The sequence below is a fragment of the Gymnoscopelus braueri genome (genome assembly GCF_963280865.1).
Source record: "Gymnoscopelus braueri genome assembly, chromosome: 9".
In the NCBI taxonomy this organism is placed as follows: Eukaryota; Metazoa; Chordata; class Actinopteri; order Myctophiformes; family Myctophidae; genus Gymnoscopelus; species Gymnoscopelus braueri.
Genome location: NC_137610.1, coordinates 36,724,616 through 36,741,228, shown reverse-complemented (window position 1 = coordinate 36,741,228; position 16,613 = coordinate 36,724,616). Strand labels below are relative to the sequence as shown.

General features: G+C 41.0%; 1 protein-coding gene across 4 annotated transcripts; it reads right to left on the bottom strand.

Moving 5' to 3' along the window:
* Positions 1–637: 637 nt before the first annotated feature.
* Positions 638–16,370, bottom strand: ca5a (carbonic anhydrase Va). 4 transcript variants are annotated; one of them, XM_080436848.1, is made up of 8 exons: positions 15,814–16,370; positions 10,864–11,061; positions 9,010–9,128; positions 6,258–6,353; positions 5,667–5,729; positions 4,844–5,002; positions 3,927–4,626; positions 638–3,895 (listed from the first exon to the last, which is right to left on the bottom strand). In XM_080436848.1, exons 1-7 carry the CDS (start codon positions 15,959–15,961, stop codon positions 4,456–4,458), a joined length of 954 nt encoding a protein of 317 aa, XP_080292974.1. In that variant the 5' UTR covers positions 15,962–16,370; the 3' UTR covers positions 638–3,895; positions 3,927–4,455. The 4 variants fall into 4 exon arrangements, with proteins under 4 accessions (XP_080292974.1, XP_080292973.1, XP_080292976.1 ...); XM_080436847.1 differs by having other exon boundaries at positions 638–3,904; positions 3,939–4,626; XM_080436850.1 differs by lacking the exon at positions 15,814–16,370 and adding an exon at positions 13,143–13,296 and having other exon boundaries at positions 638–3,904; positions 3,939–4,626.
* Positions 16,371–16,613: the final 243 nt, after the last annotated feature.

Here is a 16,613-nt window from a genome sequence, read left to right as displayed (position 1 = left end):
AGGGGGCCTAGTATAGAACCCTGTGGGACTCCAGTCCAATCTGGCTAAGAAGTCTTTTAATGTTACATACGGTGTAACTTTTAGGGACATTACTTTGACTTTAATTTCCATTTACCCTAACCCTGACCGATCTAACCATAACAAATACCGTACATGTCTAACCCTAAACTTATGAAACTGCAATAAAATCTAATAGGGGATGGTCTCCAATTTGACATTTTATGTCCCCAATTAACTGGTTTGTCCAACATTTATCCCCAAATGTGGCCTGTCAGGAACACACACACCCACATACGCACGCACACAGCTCTTTTATTTTGTGTGCTTTGTGTTACATATCCACCCCTCACAACTCAGCTAGTTTTCGCTTCTGATTTTGCCTATCATTATGCAAAGAAACTATCATCATGAGCTTCATGTTCTCCTCATGCTCACCTTGTCCACAGCAATTTTATTGTATTTCTGACACCCTATTGTACCATAAATCCTTTTCATGTCCACAATGTTTAATGAAAATTTAATCATGTTGCATAATTGTTGTCCTGATTTCATACTAGCTTAATTTTATATCACTTGAACCAAGTAGAATTTCCTTCTCCATATGTGAAACATAACTCAATAAGCAAAAGCATTCAGAGACATATACTCTCACATCACGTTACTTTTTATTTTACATTATATTCATATATCTCATAAAGAATTTGTTAAAATATATATTTTTTTCTGTACATCCATGTTGCCTGGTCAATGTGCACATTGGTTGTAGTTTACAGCATTCCCCCAGAGAGCTAGGATCTGAGGGAGCAAAACACTTCCTAGATACACAGCTGGACTGGTCCAATGAGAAGTCGCCCGGTGGAGCAAGGCATGTTGGGATGAGAAAGGGCCTCAAAAAGCCCCATGGGGCAGGAATGTTAGCTGCCCGTTGAGCAAATAAACAGCAAGAGTATGTTCTACATACAACATAGTGTACAACAGCATACACAACTACATTCCACAAGCGTGGAGCACACCTGCTAAAAACATAACTGAGAACGAGAGTAAGGGGAGAAGGAGGTATCAAAAATGGATGTTTGACTGTGTGTGAGATTACACTTTATGGAAAGGTACACTTTAGCAACACAACATAACATAAGATAGGCTCCCACCAAAGATGCAACATGACAGGGAGATTTTCAGCTCCCCCTGGTGCAGGTGCATAGAGATTATGTTCTATAACAAGAGATTTTTCAGTGTCAGCATCTCATTCTTGTGTACATCTCTGGAGGAAGTCAATTGAATGTCAGCTGTGATCATATTATCCCTTGCTCTAGCTTTAAGTGCTCATGGCAGAGATAATAAAAACTGCAAATACATTACAGTGGCATCGATAGCTTTGATGGACTGTAATTATGGCAAAACAATACAATGTATTGAATGAAAGGAAACATTATAATAAGCTGTAATACATGATAAAAAAAAACATAGTGCATACATGTGTAATGAATCAATGAAATACTCCTGTACAATGGGAAGGCAATATTGGGTCCCTTGCCACCAAGTTTCTATGACACACAAAACACCAAATCCAGCAAAAAACAGCAAACTACCAATATGCCCTATGAGGTTACTGATGAACAGTATCAAAATGTATATGATGAACATTCCCAAAATCATAGGCTTAAAATGCACAAAGTGAAGAAAATGCAAATATTAAATGTTTCATACTTCAACAACTGTTCTCAAACTTCCAGCCTTTTCCCTCTGGCCCCTTCATTGTTTATCTAGTGTGTCTAAAGCCTTCAGAATGGATTATCATCACGCCAGCAAAACCAACGTTAGCATCTAAAGCAACCTTTCACACATGTTCAGTTAGCATAGTGTTTTCAATGCATGGCCTCACACTAGGCCTCAGCTATGAAGCAAAAGGCTTGCCTACTATGGGAGGAACCACTGAAGAGAGCTGCACGGGGGTTGGCAGAGGGTATGAGTATGTGTGACGGGCTGCAGGGGTTTTGTGTGTATATAGTCTTTGTTTCATGTTTTCTGTGAGGTTTATGAGCAACAAGAAGGTTTACATGAAGGAGACGATAGTGAGGGGCTACTATGTGCATGTGTGGCTCTTTCATTTGGAGAGGCTGCACTGCAGGAGGTTTTAACAGAGGCATTGTCACTGACAAACGACAACCGTAACCTCTTCCTCTTTGACACCACGGATCATAAACCCAACCGACCACCACATTTACATAAATGATTTGTCTGTCTTTCCCGCCGTACTCAAACTCAGCCAACCCCTGTTAACATCAAAGGTTCCTCTCTACAGCAGTTCACTCCACCCCTCTTCTACCTGTCACTCTCTTTGGATCAGCTTCTCTTTCTACTTTATCTCTCTCTGCGTGTTTCTCTTTCTCTGCAATGTTGTTGTGTTGAATAAGGCACACCCAGGTAGCAACTTGTGGTTGTTGTGGTTGTGATGTAGGTCAAATAGGTTGCATTACAAGGTTTCAGAGTATTGCATGATGCAAGGTTAAAGATTATTGCATTTGATAATCTTAACATTATATAGCATAGCTGGTAGTTAGCTACGTTGAGAAAACAATTATAATACCTTTATAACAAAAGGATTGAAAATACTTCATCTATATACAATACATCTATGACAAAGAAAATAAACATAGTTATGATAGATTGTTCCTAATTTATGATGTCCAATTTCTAATTTGAAGGCTATGGAAGCTCTCCATGAAGTAAATGAAGCATAACTAAAGTAGCTGAAAAAGTGGAAACCAATATTACCATTTAACTTTGTACAGGTGTGCTTTGAGTTGACAGATAACAAGCTAGTTGTTGATTGGTCCCGGTACTGTATACAGCCTGTTTTATCTAGTTCTACTTCCATCCCTCATATGGATCTACCAAAATCACTCTTGGTAGAGATCTGTTGTGCGTTTTGACGTAATTTAAAAAATAATGTAGGAAACAGCAGTTTATGACAGTTAATACACTGTATCTCATAAATATCACTTTTTAAAATCAATTCACACACCAAGAAAGACATTTGATTTGTCCTGTGTTTTGTGGCCAGCCCATTATTTTTCTACCAAAATAAAAAAATCTATTCCAGTACATAAACCCCACTAGACTAATGCTCAGAGTGATTTATTCTAGTAGTAGCAGCACCAGATTCTAGTCATCTAAGTGACATTGTACTGGAAATCCAACGTGGATGAACATGGCAATGCTTACCAATATCATGGTAGCATTGTTCCAGTGTTCGAGAACGTTCTGACTATACTCACATCATAGTGGAACAGGGATGCTTTCCATGTTAATATGCATTTTGGAAACTTGGCCCATGGCAGTGAGTCATGAAATAGAAAGAACATTAAAGGCACTATGGTTATGGTACCTACTCTGCTGTAAGACTGAGTCATGGAAGAGAACGGATCAATGAATTCAACATTGCTAAAATAAAGGTGTGCGCTACTGTAACCTGGCATGTTTGTGTGTGCAAAGAAACCAGGGTTTAGACAGTTGTTGTCTAATAGCAGACATTACTAAACCACAGTGGAGTTCCTTTAAATCTAAGCATTTGGATGTTTAAATCCTGTAAAAACTGTAAAGTAGCCGACCAGGCTACTTGATGTGGTCAATATCTGATTATTTCCACAGTGGCAGTCAATGTTTAAACCACTCAACTGTACAGTACAATTCATTCCCCTTAGTAAACTATGAAAACAATGTCTTGGTAACAGGACACGTACTTTCCATTTACCTCGGTAGATTATTGATAAAAGCAATGATAAAAAAAGTGCACCTATATATTATATATTCACTCTATCGGAGATGCACGCTACTAAATCAGTTCACTTAGAATCTCATGGGCGGTGAGGCGTAAACGTGAGAGAGCTCTAACCTCCACATCCTGTGGTAAATGTGTAAAATACCACAGGATTTACCAAAAAATATGTAAATCACAGCCACTGTTGTAATAGTGACTATGGCCAGCAGAAGGCGCTTTTATCCTGAAAGGAGGATAAAGGGTTGGTGTAAGAGCATAATAAATATTGTCAGATTGATAAAATGCATAAAAGATATTACTGTCCCATCTCCCCCACAGCAGCAACCACCACCACCGCCACCACCACAATCATCATCATCCCTGGTTGGTTAAATTACCTTAAAATGCATTCCTTTTGTAGAAGTACCGATGTTTTAAAGTGGCATAGCAACACAGTTGCTAATGTAAAATGGTAATGTTCCTAATGCCACAAACGCATACCACGGTTCCCACAGGAACAGTGACAAAAGCCAGCTGGGCAGATGGACAAAGAGTCAAAAGTTAAGACTTTGTTCACCCCTGAGTGCTGAGATCTCCCAGGGGTGTGTATATTGGTAAGGAGTGTGTGGCATGTGTGCGTGTGTGCATGTGTTTGTGTGTGCGTGTCTGTCTGTCTGTCTGTCTGTCCACCAGCCTCAGTGGGTGTGCGGGTCCCCCTCAGCAGGTGGTGCCCCTTGCAGGAAGGGGGTGAATGAGGAGCGGACGGGGCGTCCACACAGAGGCTGCTGCACCCGGAAGTTGTTGACCATGCTTTTCTGCACCTCCTCCTCTGCTGAGGTGAACAGAAGGCTCCGGAACACCGCCAGCTGAAGGACAACAGACATGGCGGATCGAGAGAAGCTAAGTTATATCGAAAATGACAAACAAGTCACTTTACACTTACAATCTTAGGTATCTAGCAGATGCTCTTATTCAGAGAGACTTACAAAGTGGCACAAGCTCTAGTCAACCAACAACAGGGTAAACGGTCAAGTAAATAGGATTACAAAACAATTAAGTGCTACAAAGTAACAGTTAACACACCTGGTCATGGCTGACTTCTATGTGCTGCTTCATAATGATCCAGGTGACAGCCTCTGTCAGAGGGGGTGTGGTTAGAGAGCCATGATACGTCCAGTAATCATCGATGTTGGTGGGCAGCAGACAGGCAGGGTCAAACTTGTTGAATTCTACGACACTGTCCTATTGGTAGATTGGTAGATACAAACACACACACACACACACAGGTTATCTTTACCTGTGATCATCAATGTTTGTAGGCAACAGGGGAACAGGAACAAAGCTGTTGATAACAGGCAAGGCACCAGCCTGCTCATCGGGAGCAGTATCTTGCTCAAGAATACTTTGGACATGAAGCCAGAGGGAGCTGGGGATCGATCCAGGAACTTTCCAGCTCCCAGACGGCCATTCTACCTCCTGAGCCACTGCTGCCAAGGTGTGGCGAGGTGGTATAGGGAAAAACAACATCACCACACTTCAAGTCTTTTTTAGGAAAACACTTCTTCTTGCCAACATAAATACTTATCTTGGTAACACAAATTTACAGTTGAGAAATGAAGACAAACATTATCAGGCGTGCTTGGAGATAAGCATATAACGACAGAAAGATACGATTTCGGTCAACAGGAAGGGCAGACTGATTAACTTAAACTCAACTAACATATTTTTTGCTCTTCAGCTCCTGTACTCTATTTCACAATCTCAATTCTGTGCTCTCTGTTTGTCTCATTTTCTCTCTTAGGGTCTTGCTAAGAGCATTTGCTAGCTTACCACAGTTCAGAGTGTTCGTCTGCAGCACACTGCCTAAAAAGGTAACTTGTATGTCTGTGTGCATGTGTGTTCTGACCTTGTGTCTAACTGCAGGCAGGGCGTCCACTAGCTTTTGAAGTCCCTCGTGTCTCTTTCCCACCTAAAGAAGGATTAAGAACACACATATTAGCGTAAAGTTGTACATAGCACATATGCAATGAACTTCATTCACACTTCCATGCAAAGAACCTTAATTCATCATACAAACTGTTTTGTTTCACACATTTTGATTTTGTATCCAAAGTACTGTCAAGTCTTAATACAATGTTGCTTTTAACAAGCACAAATACATGCCAATTAACTATTATTAACAAGTTGACAAGGGTGATTTGCGAGCCTGTCACATCGATTTGCCATGGACACACCATAGTGGGTCCACTTCCCAATGCAAAGTGTTGATTTACAAGCTCACAACTTGGCGCAGAACAATGCGTTGTGAGCATGACACAGCATGTAACTAAGCATAAATCAGGCATAACATCCCATCCACACGGTTTCTCATTTGCAATAATGACCTGAGCAAAATTATGTGACATATGAGACTAAAGCTATTGACTTAACCCAATGCCATTGCAACCATAATAGTCTCAGCATCTGCTTACTTGTGTATGTGTGTACCTGTGCTTACCTTGAGGAAAATACCTAGAACAGCCAGCCCGTTGTTCTCCATCACGGCTTCCTCAAACAGACTGTACTTGTCTGAGTTCCAATGGACCAGATGGAGCTGGGAATATACAGAGTACATACAAACAATCCATGAATAAAATATGAGAGACTAAACAGGTATTCATGTGTGTGCATGTCTTATAGATTGTTTCCCGTGAACGTGGTAGACAAGAAAAATCTAATCATGTCGATCTCGGGATCCACATGGGAACCGAGTGGATTCCGGCCAGCCTGTGACATTAGTCGTCTATGACTCCAATTTGGTAAAGGATTCAGCCTGATCAGTGCCCCATTGACTTCCATGTCAGCATAAATGAAATGTGAAAATAAGTACTTGAGCTAAGCTTACTGGCGGTGTGCACATGCAATTTGGCGATGACCGATGCAGTGGTTTGCAAGATTAGCTCCGGACAAACAGACACACAGACCCTCTTCTAGATGGCACGCCTCTGTGTAGCCAAGCCATGCCGTAAAACAACAGCCAACAAACTACTACAGACAATAATGTCACCAGTCAAATTTAAGTGTTTAGGATTATGTATCTACTGCCAAACAAACGTATTTCTAAAACATTCCATATGTCTTCCTTTCTTCATTACAGTCTGAAAACATCCAACCTTCCAGACTCTACGACCGTTTCCCATCAATCTCATGCCTACAACAGACCCTAAACAAACCACATGCCTATTAGCCTGCCAGCCAGCACTGACACTAACAGAAAGATCCTATTTCCCTCTGTTGGGATCATAGATCCACTCAAGGAGGAGATAGGAACTCACATAACCCTGGAATTGGAGACAAGTGATTGCATTCTGACTGCTATCATTTTACAGTCAGAGGCCTACTTACAAGACAGCTACACAAACTGAGTTGCAGTCATAAAAAAATAGCAAGTGATTCTAGATGTTGATATGCTTAATGTGAGTTACCAACACCATAAGAAATATTTGGTGCCAGCAGAAATGGAAACGATAAAGAGTGTTTAAAACACAAAATAATTGCTAAACTGTTGTGTTTGCTGTTAGCTGTTAGGAGAGCGGTCGTTTTGTACCACAGCAGCATCGAAGCCTCCCGCCAGCTCTGTCTCACGCCGAAAAACAAGCGCTCCTCATTCAGCTTTTCCTAATTTCACGGGTTTCCCGCATTCACTGTAACACACACACACACACAGTCACACACTAGTGCTGCACGATTCTTGCTCAAATGTGAATCACGATTTTCCTCCATAAGAATTGAGATCACTATTCTCACACGATTCTCACACAATTCTCTTGTAAATATAAAAATATTAAGCAAAAAAATAAAAAATTTAATTGAAAAAAAAAATCGTCATAATTTAAAATCGAGATTACATAGGTGTCTGAATTGAGATCACAATCTTTTTTCGATTAATTGTGCAGCACTATCACACACACATATACAGTACATCTATTTTAGAGGTGCGGCCGCTAAGCGGTCAAATAAGGATCAGGGTTTGGTTTAGGCTCCCTTAAATCCTCTCTCTTTAAGGGCAAATTAGATTCAGCTTGATTTTAAATTTGAAATCGTCATGGCATCATAAATGGCTGTACCCAGCCACAGATGTACTGTGCTATCCCGTTTACTGAAAAGGGATTAATACTGGCTTACATTGTAGAACTATATCAAGCACAGTCTGGCTATGATGACTGTGATGACTCCTCAGTAAAGACAATGAGGTCTACATTATATCATTGCTATATCATTGATGACTGCGGATCAGTCCTGAACAGTCACACAAAGCCACACACACACACACACACACACAAAAGACATGCTTGCAAATACACACACGCAAGCACTCCAGTGAACAGACGGAACAATGTCATCAGCCAGTTGGACTGTAATGTGATCCTCTTTCCACAATACACGACACCCGAGTGTGTGGAGAGATGTGAACCATGGCATGGGTACATTCCCATCATTCATCCATCCCCAATATGGGCTTGTCAGAAACTCACACACGGGCACACACTGTAACATTGGCTTGTTATGCAATGGAGCTTTCATGAAACAATACATGAAAATAGTGTTTCCGTGTTGCAAGAACGAGGTAGGTGGGACTTACAGTAAAGACGTTGACGTTCGCATAAACTCACCGGCAGACGGGTGAAGAGAAAAGGCAATGTCACGTATGTCATATTAAGGGTGATTCATACTTACTAGTTGCGCACTGGTGTCGCGCACCAAAAATAGCTGATCTACAAGCTCACAACATGTCTTGTCTGCTATATATATACATTATGTCTGTCTGTCTGTCTGTCTGCATTGCCTGTCCTCTGATGTGCTGAACTTTCCATTCACATGCCTGACAGAGACACACATCACAAACCACCATGTGCACTTGGCTGTTATCCATGTGTCTACCACCTCAGTGTATAGCGCGCTACAGTGATCCAATGACTGCCGAGTGCCGAGTGCCACCTCTGTGGGCCTATGTGTAGCATTATGTATAATGCCGTATACTCATACTAACAAGGCAAGGTTCAGCAGAGAGTGGAGACTTCTCTGTACTTTTGGTTATTACAAATGAGACAAATCCATCGTAATCAAGCTGGGTTCTGACAGACATCTGTCAGTTTCTTAGATGCTCTGCAACTCTGTTGTCAATCAACAACACCAATAATACAACCTAATTTTTAAGCGTTTCGAGTGCCATTACTCTGCTATGACTTTCCGAAAAGCCAATATCCTACCTCTGCAGGGAATAGCCTCCTGTCTACGGTGTGCTCTGACCCCCAGGCGTTACTTTCACCCCAGTGGAAGTGGAACTGACACAGCCTGTATTTGTCCTCCAGAGGGCCCCCTTTCAGCGCTGCACCAGGAACAAGGAAGAAAACAGAATGGAAAAAACTACATGAATCATATAAAAGGGGTGACTGTTTCACATTCTGTTAAATAGAAAGATTAATGTCATCATTCCTGTCAGCATATATTTATATAATTACATTAGAGATGTATTGGATCCTGCGTTGTGTTTTAGTATTTTTTAAAGTACATTTATCAAAGGCACTTTAAGGCAGAACATTTCTGAAAAACAGTTCTGCCAGCGATACCCAGAGATCTGTGTAAAACAATTCATATGACTGTAAACCAATACTCATAACCTTGCAGTTCTTAATGGCACCTGTAAAATGCTCAGAGAGTTATCAGTGCTCAATAAAACACAGACAGATAAAAAAAATAGATATTTGAGGATAGCATTGATCTACTACAGATTAAAAGAGTTGTGTTGTTCTGTAAAGTTTAAAACCTCAATCTGAATGTCCAGTAGACCTATTTATGTGGCAAAATCCCCTCACTACTGAACATCAATATGAAAATAAATTGTTCAGATTTGCAAAGTTCATAAACTTCTACATAAAAAAAACTATAATTTGAGTCATGATAAGTCATGTCAAGTGAGGAAACCAAGTATTTTACTGCAGCTCAATGACTATGCCTGCGTTCTATAAATTGACTGACATTCTAAAATACAGTTTGAGGTCAGATAAAGCATGCAAGTCACATGACAGTCACCACTTCCACGTGGCACGAGGCAGCTCGGGTTTTTGTCAACCAGCTTTATGTAGACTGATTTAGAGCCTGACCAATGACAGATTTTTGGGTCTGATGCCAATCAAAATTTTGGAGAGTCCTAGACCATGTTTTGACCTATATTTAAGTGCAAAATGTTCTAATCAATTTAAAAAAACATGGATTTGATTAAAGTTTCTTATAAGAATAACATAACGTTTTGATAGATAAAAAATAAACACATGAACTAAACATTATTTTATTTACCCGCGCTATTCAAACATTTTCAAAAATAGCCAGTCCACAAGCTTGTGAGCTTGTAGATCTGGTATTTTTGAAAACTTTCAAGAATTTCCTATATAGTGACATGCCAAAAATTAAGACACCAGGTAGAAAGTGGTAAAAGATTGGGACACAGGCGGCATAATTACTGGTACCGATGTCGTCAAAAAAGTCAAATAATGGCAAATATATCAGTCTTGCCGATATACCAGTCTGGCTCTAGACTGATTGCATATACTTCCCTCCAGTTCTAGGGTGAATTTAGAGGAGAGGGAATTACCAAGACGGACTTGGTAATACAACATATGAAATGAATTAACCCATGTCAAGATTTAGGCTATGCATGTGAAAAGCATTAACTTTTAAGCTTCAGCTCAGAAGTGTAAGGGAATTAAATTCAATCATATGTTTTTGTTTCACCATTTCCTCTTCCTGCTCCATTCCGTAAAAGGAACTAATTCTTCTTGTTAACCAGTTCCTTGTGTTATTTAAGTCTACTCTTTTCCTTACACAGTGTGACTTGAACAACACTTCAACAGCGAGTCGGCAGCAGCCAGACAGTGACGATAATATAATCATCCTTACAAAACTGCAGTTTCGTAAAATGTACAAAATGTGCTTGCACACAAGTCACGATATCCTCTTGCTCAATATCCCTTTGAAAAATCTGAACCCCCCCTGGGAGTTTATTTCAACATGGAACAACCTTAAACACACAGCACCACAGAACAGTACCAAAACACATGACTTACTGGATTTGTCTGTAGTGTCATGATACTCCACCAGGAAGGAATAGCCGTTGTTCCAGATCTGCTGGCAGGTCTTCGGGTCATAGTCAGCAATGAGAGGCTTCAGTTCTGGGTCAAAGACGCTCTTTCGCACCACAATGTCAATAGGAGACTGACGGTCACCTCCTGGCACTGCCAAGGGTTCCTGCCACATCGGATGCACTGGAAGAGAGGAGTGAAAATAAAGAAGAGGAAAAGAGAGAGGGCAGAGGGAGATGGGCAAAGGGAAAGACAGAGCAGAAAAGATGAAGAGAAGATTAACAGCTGAGTCAGTGTTGTCTATTGAACACTTCACACAAAAAGAAGGAAAATGCTGACACCTACTCTTCATGTTGTTCTCAGCTGCCTCCTGCATTTGTACACAGTCCATTTTTTAAAATAAAACAAAACAAAACGAGAAAGTCACCTTCTATAGATGATGTCTATAAGTCTCAAAAACCTTGACACTGCTAACAGAAGCACAGAGAGACACACACACGTCCTTTCTCCTTCCTTGAGGCCGTTTGAAAGGAAATGAAAGAAAAGGAACAGATGAGTAATAACATTTCCTTTTGCTCCCGTCTTTTTTTCTTCCAAAAAGGAAATGGCAAAATAAGAAAGATGTGGGCTGGCTTTACAAAAAGTGACACGTGGAATGTCCTGGCACAGCCTCAGTATTTGGGGGGGGGGGGTCAGAAACCGTGACTGGTCAAACAACTGACACAGGGCAACAGTTGTCTTTAGGCCTGCTTTCTAATTACTTGTCTCGTTCTTGTTATTTGGATCTTGTAAAATGCACCCACAATAAATTGTAAAAAATATATCTAGAAGAATATATATAAATATTTTACACAGTTGTTTTTCTCTCGGTTCTCATTTTAGTTTTGAACATTTTAGTCCGCTGTATTCCTGGGAAAAAAACTAAAACAAAGGAAAAAAGTGTACAAGTGAACTCTCTCTCCCTTAATTGCTTTCAAGTGCAGTGCAGTATACGTCATTGTTTTTCTGCTCTATTCATCCAGTATAGTGAACAGGTCTGACTGGGGTCCGATCTTCATCAGATTTCACTGACTCCTCCACAGGGAGTTGTCTGGCTGGCTCTGTGTTCCTAGGGCCAACACAAATAAGTGCTTAGCAACCTATTCACAGTAACTCACTGGATAAATGTCATCCACAAGATTGGCGTTTGTCTATTCACAAGACAACAACAGTATAATCACAACTACGGGGCTCTGTTCCTTGTGGACTTTTCCCCCCAGATTTTTATTATTATATATATTTTTTTAGACAGGACTGTTTGGAGACAGGAAATTGAGAAAGGCCAACACTTGTCTCCAGGCAGAATTGAACTGGGGACATAATTGCGATCATGTGGCCAACACACTATTATGGGTAAGCTACTGGAGTGCCCCAAAACAATTTTTTATGATATCTCTATACCAGAGGAGTATGAGGGGGCTATCAGGAAAAGTGTTATGAAAATAAGAGACACAAAACATCTGCAGCCAGAAGTTTGAAAATGTGTGAAATAGAGGGTTGTTATTTTCTGTAACGGCAATTAAGAGACCTTTCTTGATAGGAACTGCTTACGTTTATTTGTTAATAGAAATATTGCCTATCTCTTCCCTGTGAGTCAGGTATTTTGTAATGAGGAGTGGAGATGGGCAGAACAATGTTGTCTCAGTGGAAAGAATAATAAGCAGCGAGCACACACAGTACTGTTGTGTAAACAAGTGAATATCAAACTGGGCCCCCCAGGGGTCTGCAAAACAATATTGAAAGGTTATTTTATTTTTAAGGACCCACACATTTCATATTTATTTTATGTGGCACTGATTTATCAGCCAAATTCCTGCGCCTTCACATTAAAGGAAGGCTCCTAATTTGCTGAGCATACTGTGTGTAAATCGCTTTACAATGTGCATTACATTCACAGATTCACACACCGATGGAGGAGGAAACCATGCAAGGCATGAACCTGCTCATTGGGAGCAGTTTGGGGTTTAGTATCTTGAAATAAATGAGCAGACAAAATTGGAAGTCGGAACACTACAAACATTAAGCTGATGAATGGGTACTCTCTCCTGATTGGCTGAAAGTTTGTCACCTACCTGAACATTTCTTTTCTGTTTATTAAAGAGCTGGAGAGACAGGGAGATCCCTGTTACTGAATCAACACTCTATAGCAATGATTACTATCAGAATATAGAGCTATAACCTTTTAACAAAAAAACGTTTTTAAACAAAAATATCACTTACCCTACCTTTAATGTAAAGGGACACCAAAAATTCACTGGAAATGTTTAACTAAACTAAAAATGGGTCTGTGACTCCAAAATTGTTTTGACAAACAGCGGCGTAGACTATAGACAGATCCAAAGCCAGGCATGTGGACAGACAGGTCTATTCAAGACGGAAGTTTGAGTGAGCACTCTTAGAGTGCTGGTTAAACAGCACTTTAAAAGTCTTGTTAAAGTTAAATATGAACTCAAGTTTGTTGTCTTGGTTGAACATAAAAGTGTTGTGGTCCTTAACTGTTTCTCCACTTAAAACAGCCCCCATGTGCGGCTTGAGCTGGCAGAAGATGAGGAACAAGACAAAATCTTTGTGTGTGTGCGTGTTTGTTCTTGTATATATATTTGGGGTGTGGTGTTAAAGTTGTGCCTTGCCAGACAATGTAGGATTGGATTGGATGTATCCAACATTCTGTGGGCGCTCCGGGGCGAGCACTAGAATGAAATAGAAACCAGTATTCCTCTCGATCAGGGGTCTTAAATTTTTTTCCGGCCTAGATCCCCTTAGCTGAGAGAGAGACGAAGCAGGGACCCGCACATTCTCACTACGTTGAGGAACAAATGCCACCCTTTTTACATTGCCCTATTATAGCGCCACCAAGAGGCAATTTTTTGCAAAACATTTTTTTTATATCGCTCCTACAGATTTTGTCCAAACATCACGCAAATCAGTACACGTTATCTCTATGGTCATGTGATCAAGACGGATCCATCCGATTTTTCCTATTCCATCCTGATTGGCAAATTCCGTACATTGCTGGCCCACAACCACAACCTACCTGACCTGGCGGAGACTTGTGCTCCGAGGAGCACTTTTTTTTTTTTTTTAAGAAAGCCTTCCATGTAACTTGATAAGAGGCTTTTCAAGCGACCTCGCCATAATTTAGCTGACTGGCTCATCAATGTTTGATGACCATTGAGATCTGAGACTAGCATGGAAGTATTCCACAATTGTTTTCTTTGGGCCTATGGGTTGTCTCCATGTGATGCTGTAGCTTAGACGACTTCATAGATTCGTCTGACAGCACTATCATCAGTGTTGTGCAAATTAAGTCTTTTTGTTTGTTTGTTTGATTACTCATTAACTTTCATAGTTTGTTAACGTGTATTTTGAGACAAGTGTGTGTGTGTGTGTGTGTGTGTGTGTGTGTGTGTGTGTGTGTGTGTGTGTGTGTGTGTGTGTGTGTGTGTGTGTGTGTGTGTGTGTGCGCGTGTGTGTGTGTGAGGAGGGGGGGGGCTGTTCCTATCAAACAAAACATTGGCAGCCCCCTGTAGTACCTCTGAGGACCCTCTAGGAGTCCCAGACCCCCTGTTGAAGACCCATGCTCTAGTCAAGTCTAATCTAGATTCCAACAACCATCTTGGAAATGTGAAGCAAATTAATTATATTTTACGTAGCTGTAAGGCCTACCAAATGCATAAGCCTACATAGGATGTTGCTTTCTCCATGCGGCTATTAATATGCTGATTAATCAAACAAGATCCTCAATTTGTAAACTCGGGGATAAGATTAGACTACACCGGGTGACACAAAAAGGAAGAAAATAATTGTAATAAGAAATAATTTCAGAAAATAGAAACTGTCCAAAAGCAAAACAAAAAGTGCAATATTGAAGGATCTATCCTCATATCTCTATGCCTACGTCTCTAGACGTAGACATATTAGACATAGAGATATGAGGATAGACGGTCTAGAGACAAAGCCTGGACCCGGAACTTGCCGGAGGGATTGTTTATAACATCGTTGTTGTGACCGACATTGAGGTGGCTGATAAAGAAAAACGCATGACCCCAATCCAGTGATGCAAAAACTCCAGTCCTGCGCTTGCAGCTCTCTTCGGCATGCTTTGAGATGAAAAACAAACAAAAAAAAACTAAAAACTGTACCGAGCAAAAACGAAACCAATTACTATACATTTATATAGTCATTAAAAACATTGGCGATGTATGTGATATCGAATGTGCATGTAAGCTATGTGAAGCAGCAGGGTGGTGGAAAGATGGGTATATCAGCACATTCATGGCTGTCAATAACAACATAATGCACGTTTATCACTAGCCATGGCATGGATACACGATACATGGATGAACTTCAACCTGGTGTTTGCACTTTCTCCATTTACGGCCCGTTTATCTACATAAACGTTCAGATTTCAAATATTAAGTGCTTACTATGGCAAGGGATGTTACAATTCTGCACGGGCCCACAGAAGTACCCGTATCTTCCGTATTGCTCAATAAAAAGCCTTTAAATCCGATCGGTGGCCATTTTCTCATAGTTATAATGTATCAGAATGCAATACACCCCCTACCGATAGGGTCGCGTAGTTGAAAGCATATGGCAATAATACGGAGAAAATGGCCACCAATCGGATTAAAATGCTTTTTTATTGAACAACACGGAAGATACGGGTACTTCTGCGGCACCGTACACAATGTTAACATCCATGGCCATGGGGTAAGCACTTTATATTTGACATCTGAACGTTTATGTAGATGTACGGGCCGTAAATGGAGAAAGTGCAAATACCAGGTTGAAGTTCATCCATGACTCTCATGATATGACAGTCATGTTTCAGGGCTAGTGTATCACCAGCTAAATTTAAACAAAACCCGTGTGGCTCCAATAATAACTACTTACTCTGTGAAAGCACATATTTGCTGGAACAGGCCGAGAGGTTGCATTGTCTGACGGGGATAAAGCGCTGACTCCTCCTGGCTTCATGTCTGGCGAGCTGTCGATGAAGCTGACGAGCTAGTGGTCTGGCGATAGATGACAATGTCACCATGTTGTTAATGTCGATCCAGCGACCAGCTGTGGGGAATGCAAGCAGAAGATAAAGAAAAGAACACGAGCTCAGGGTAAAAGCGGTTGTTGTGCCAAGTCCCGTGGCAGGTCCTCCTCGGTGTGGGGGGTTTTCCTTTCCTTTTTACGAGCGACCCGTCGATTTAACAACTTGTTTCCAGGCCAGGAGTGGGTGTTGTTGTTGAGGGAGGTGGAGAAAATATTCGACTATTTTCTCTTGGCAGTTGGCACACGATGCGTTATAGCGGTTAAACATTCAAAACCATAATGCACAACCAGTTCAACCGGTTCCGCATTCGCTAAAGTTATATCTTGGCTTGGTGTGCCCTCAAAAGGCAGGGCAGCAAATATATAAGGTAGTAGGAGAAGACTAGATAGCCATAAGGCATGATGGCCGGGATCGGGCGAGGGGGACGAAGAGGGTGGGGTGTGGGGGGTCGCCACATGGAAAACCAACCAATCGGCGTAGGGGCGTTTGTGATGATGCACGCACAACGCACATGCTCTACATCTCATCTATCACTCGATCATAATAACATAATAACCATTCAGTCATAAAGTGGACGTGATGAGACCGTGATGACTGATGACACACTAACATAGGCTACTAATAGCTAACCATTGTTAGTGAAAGA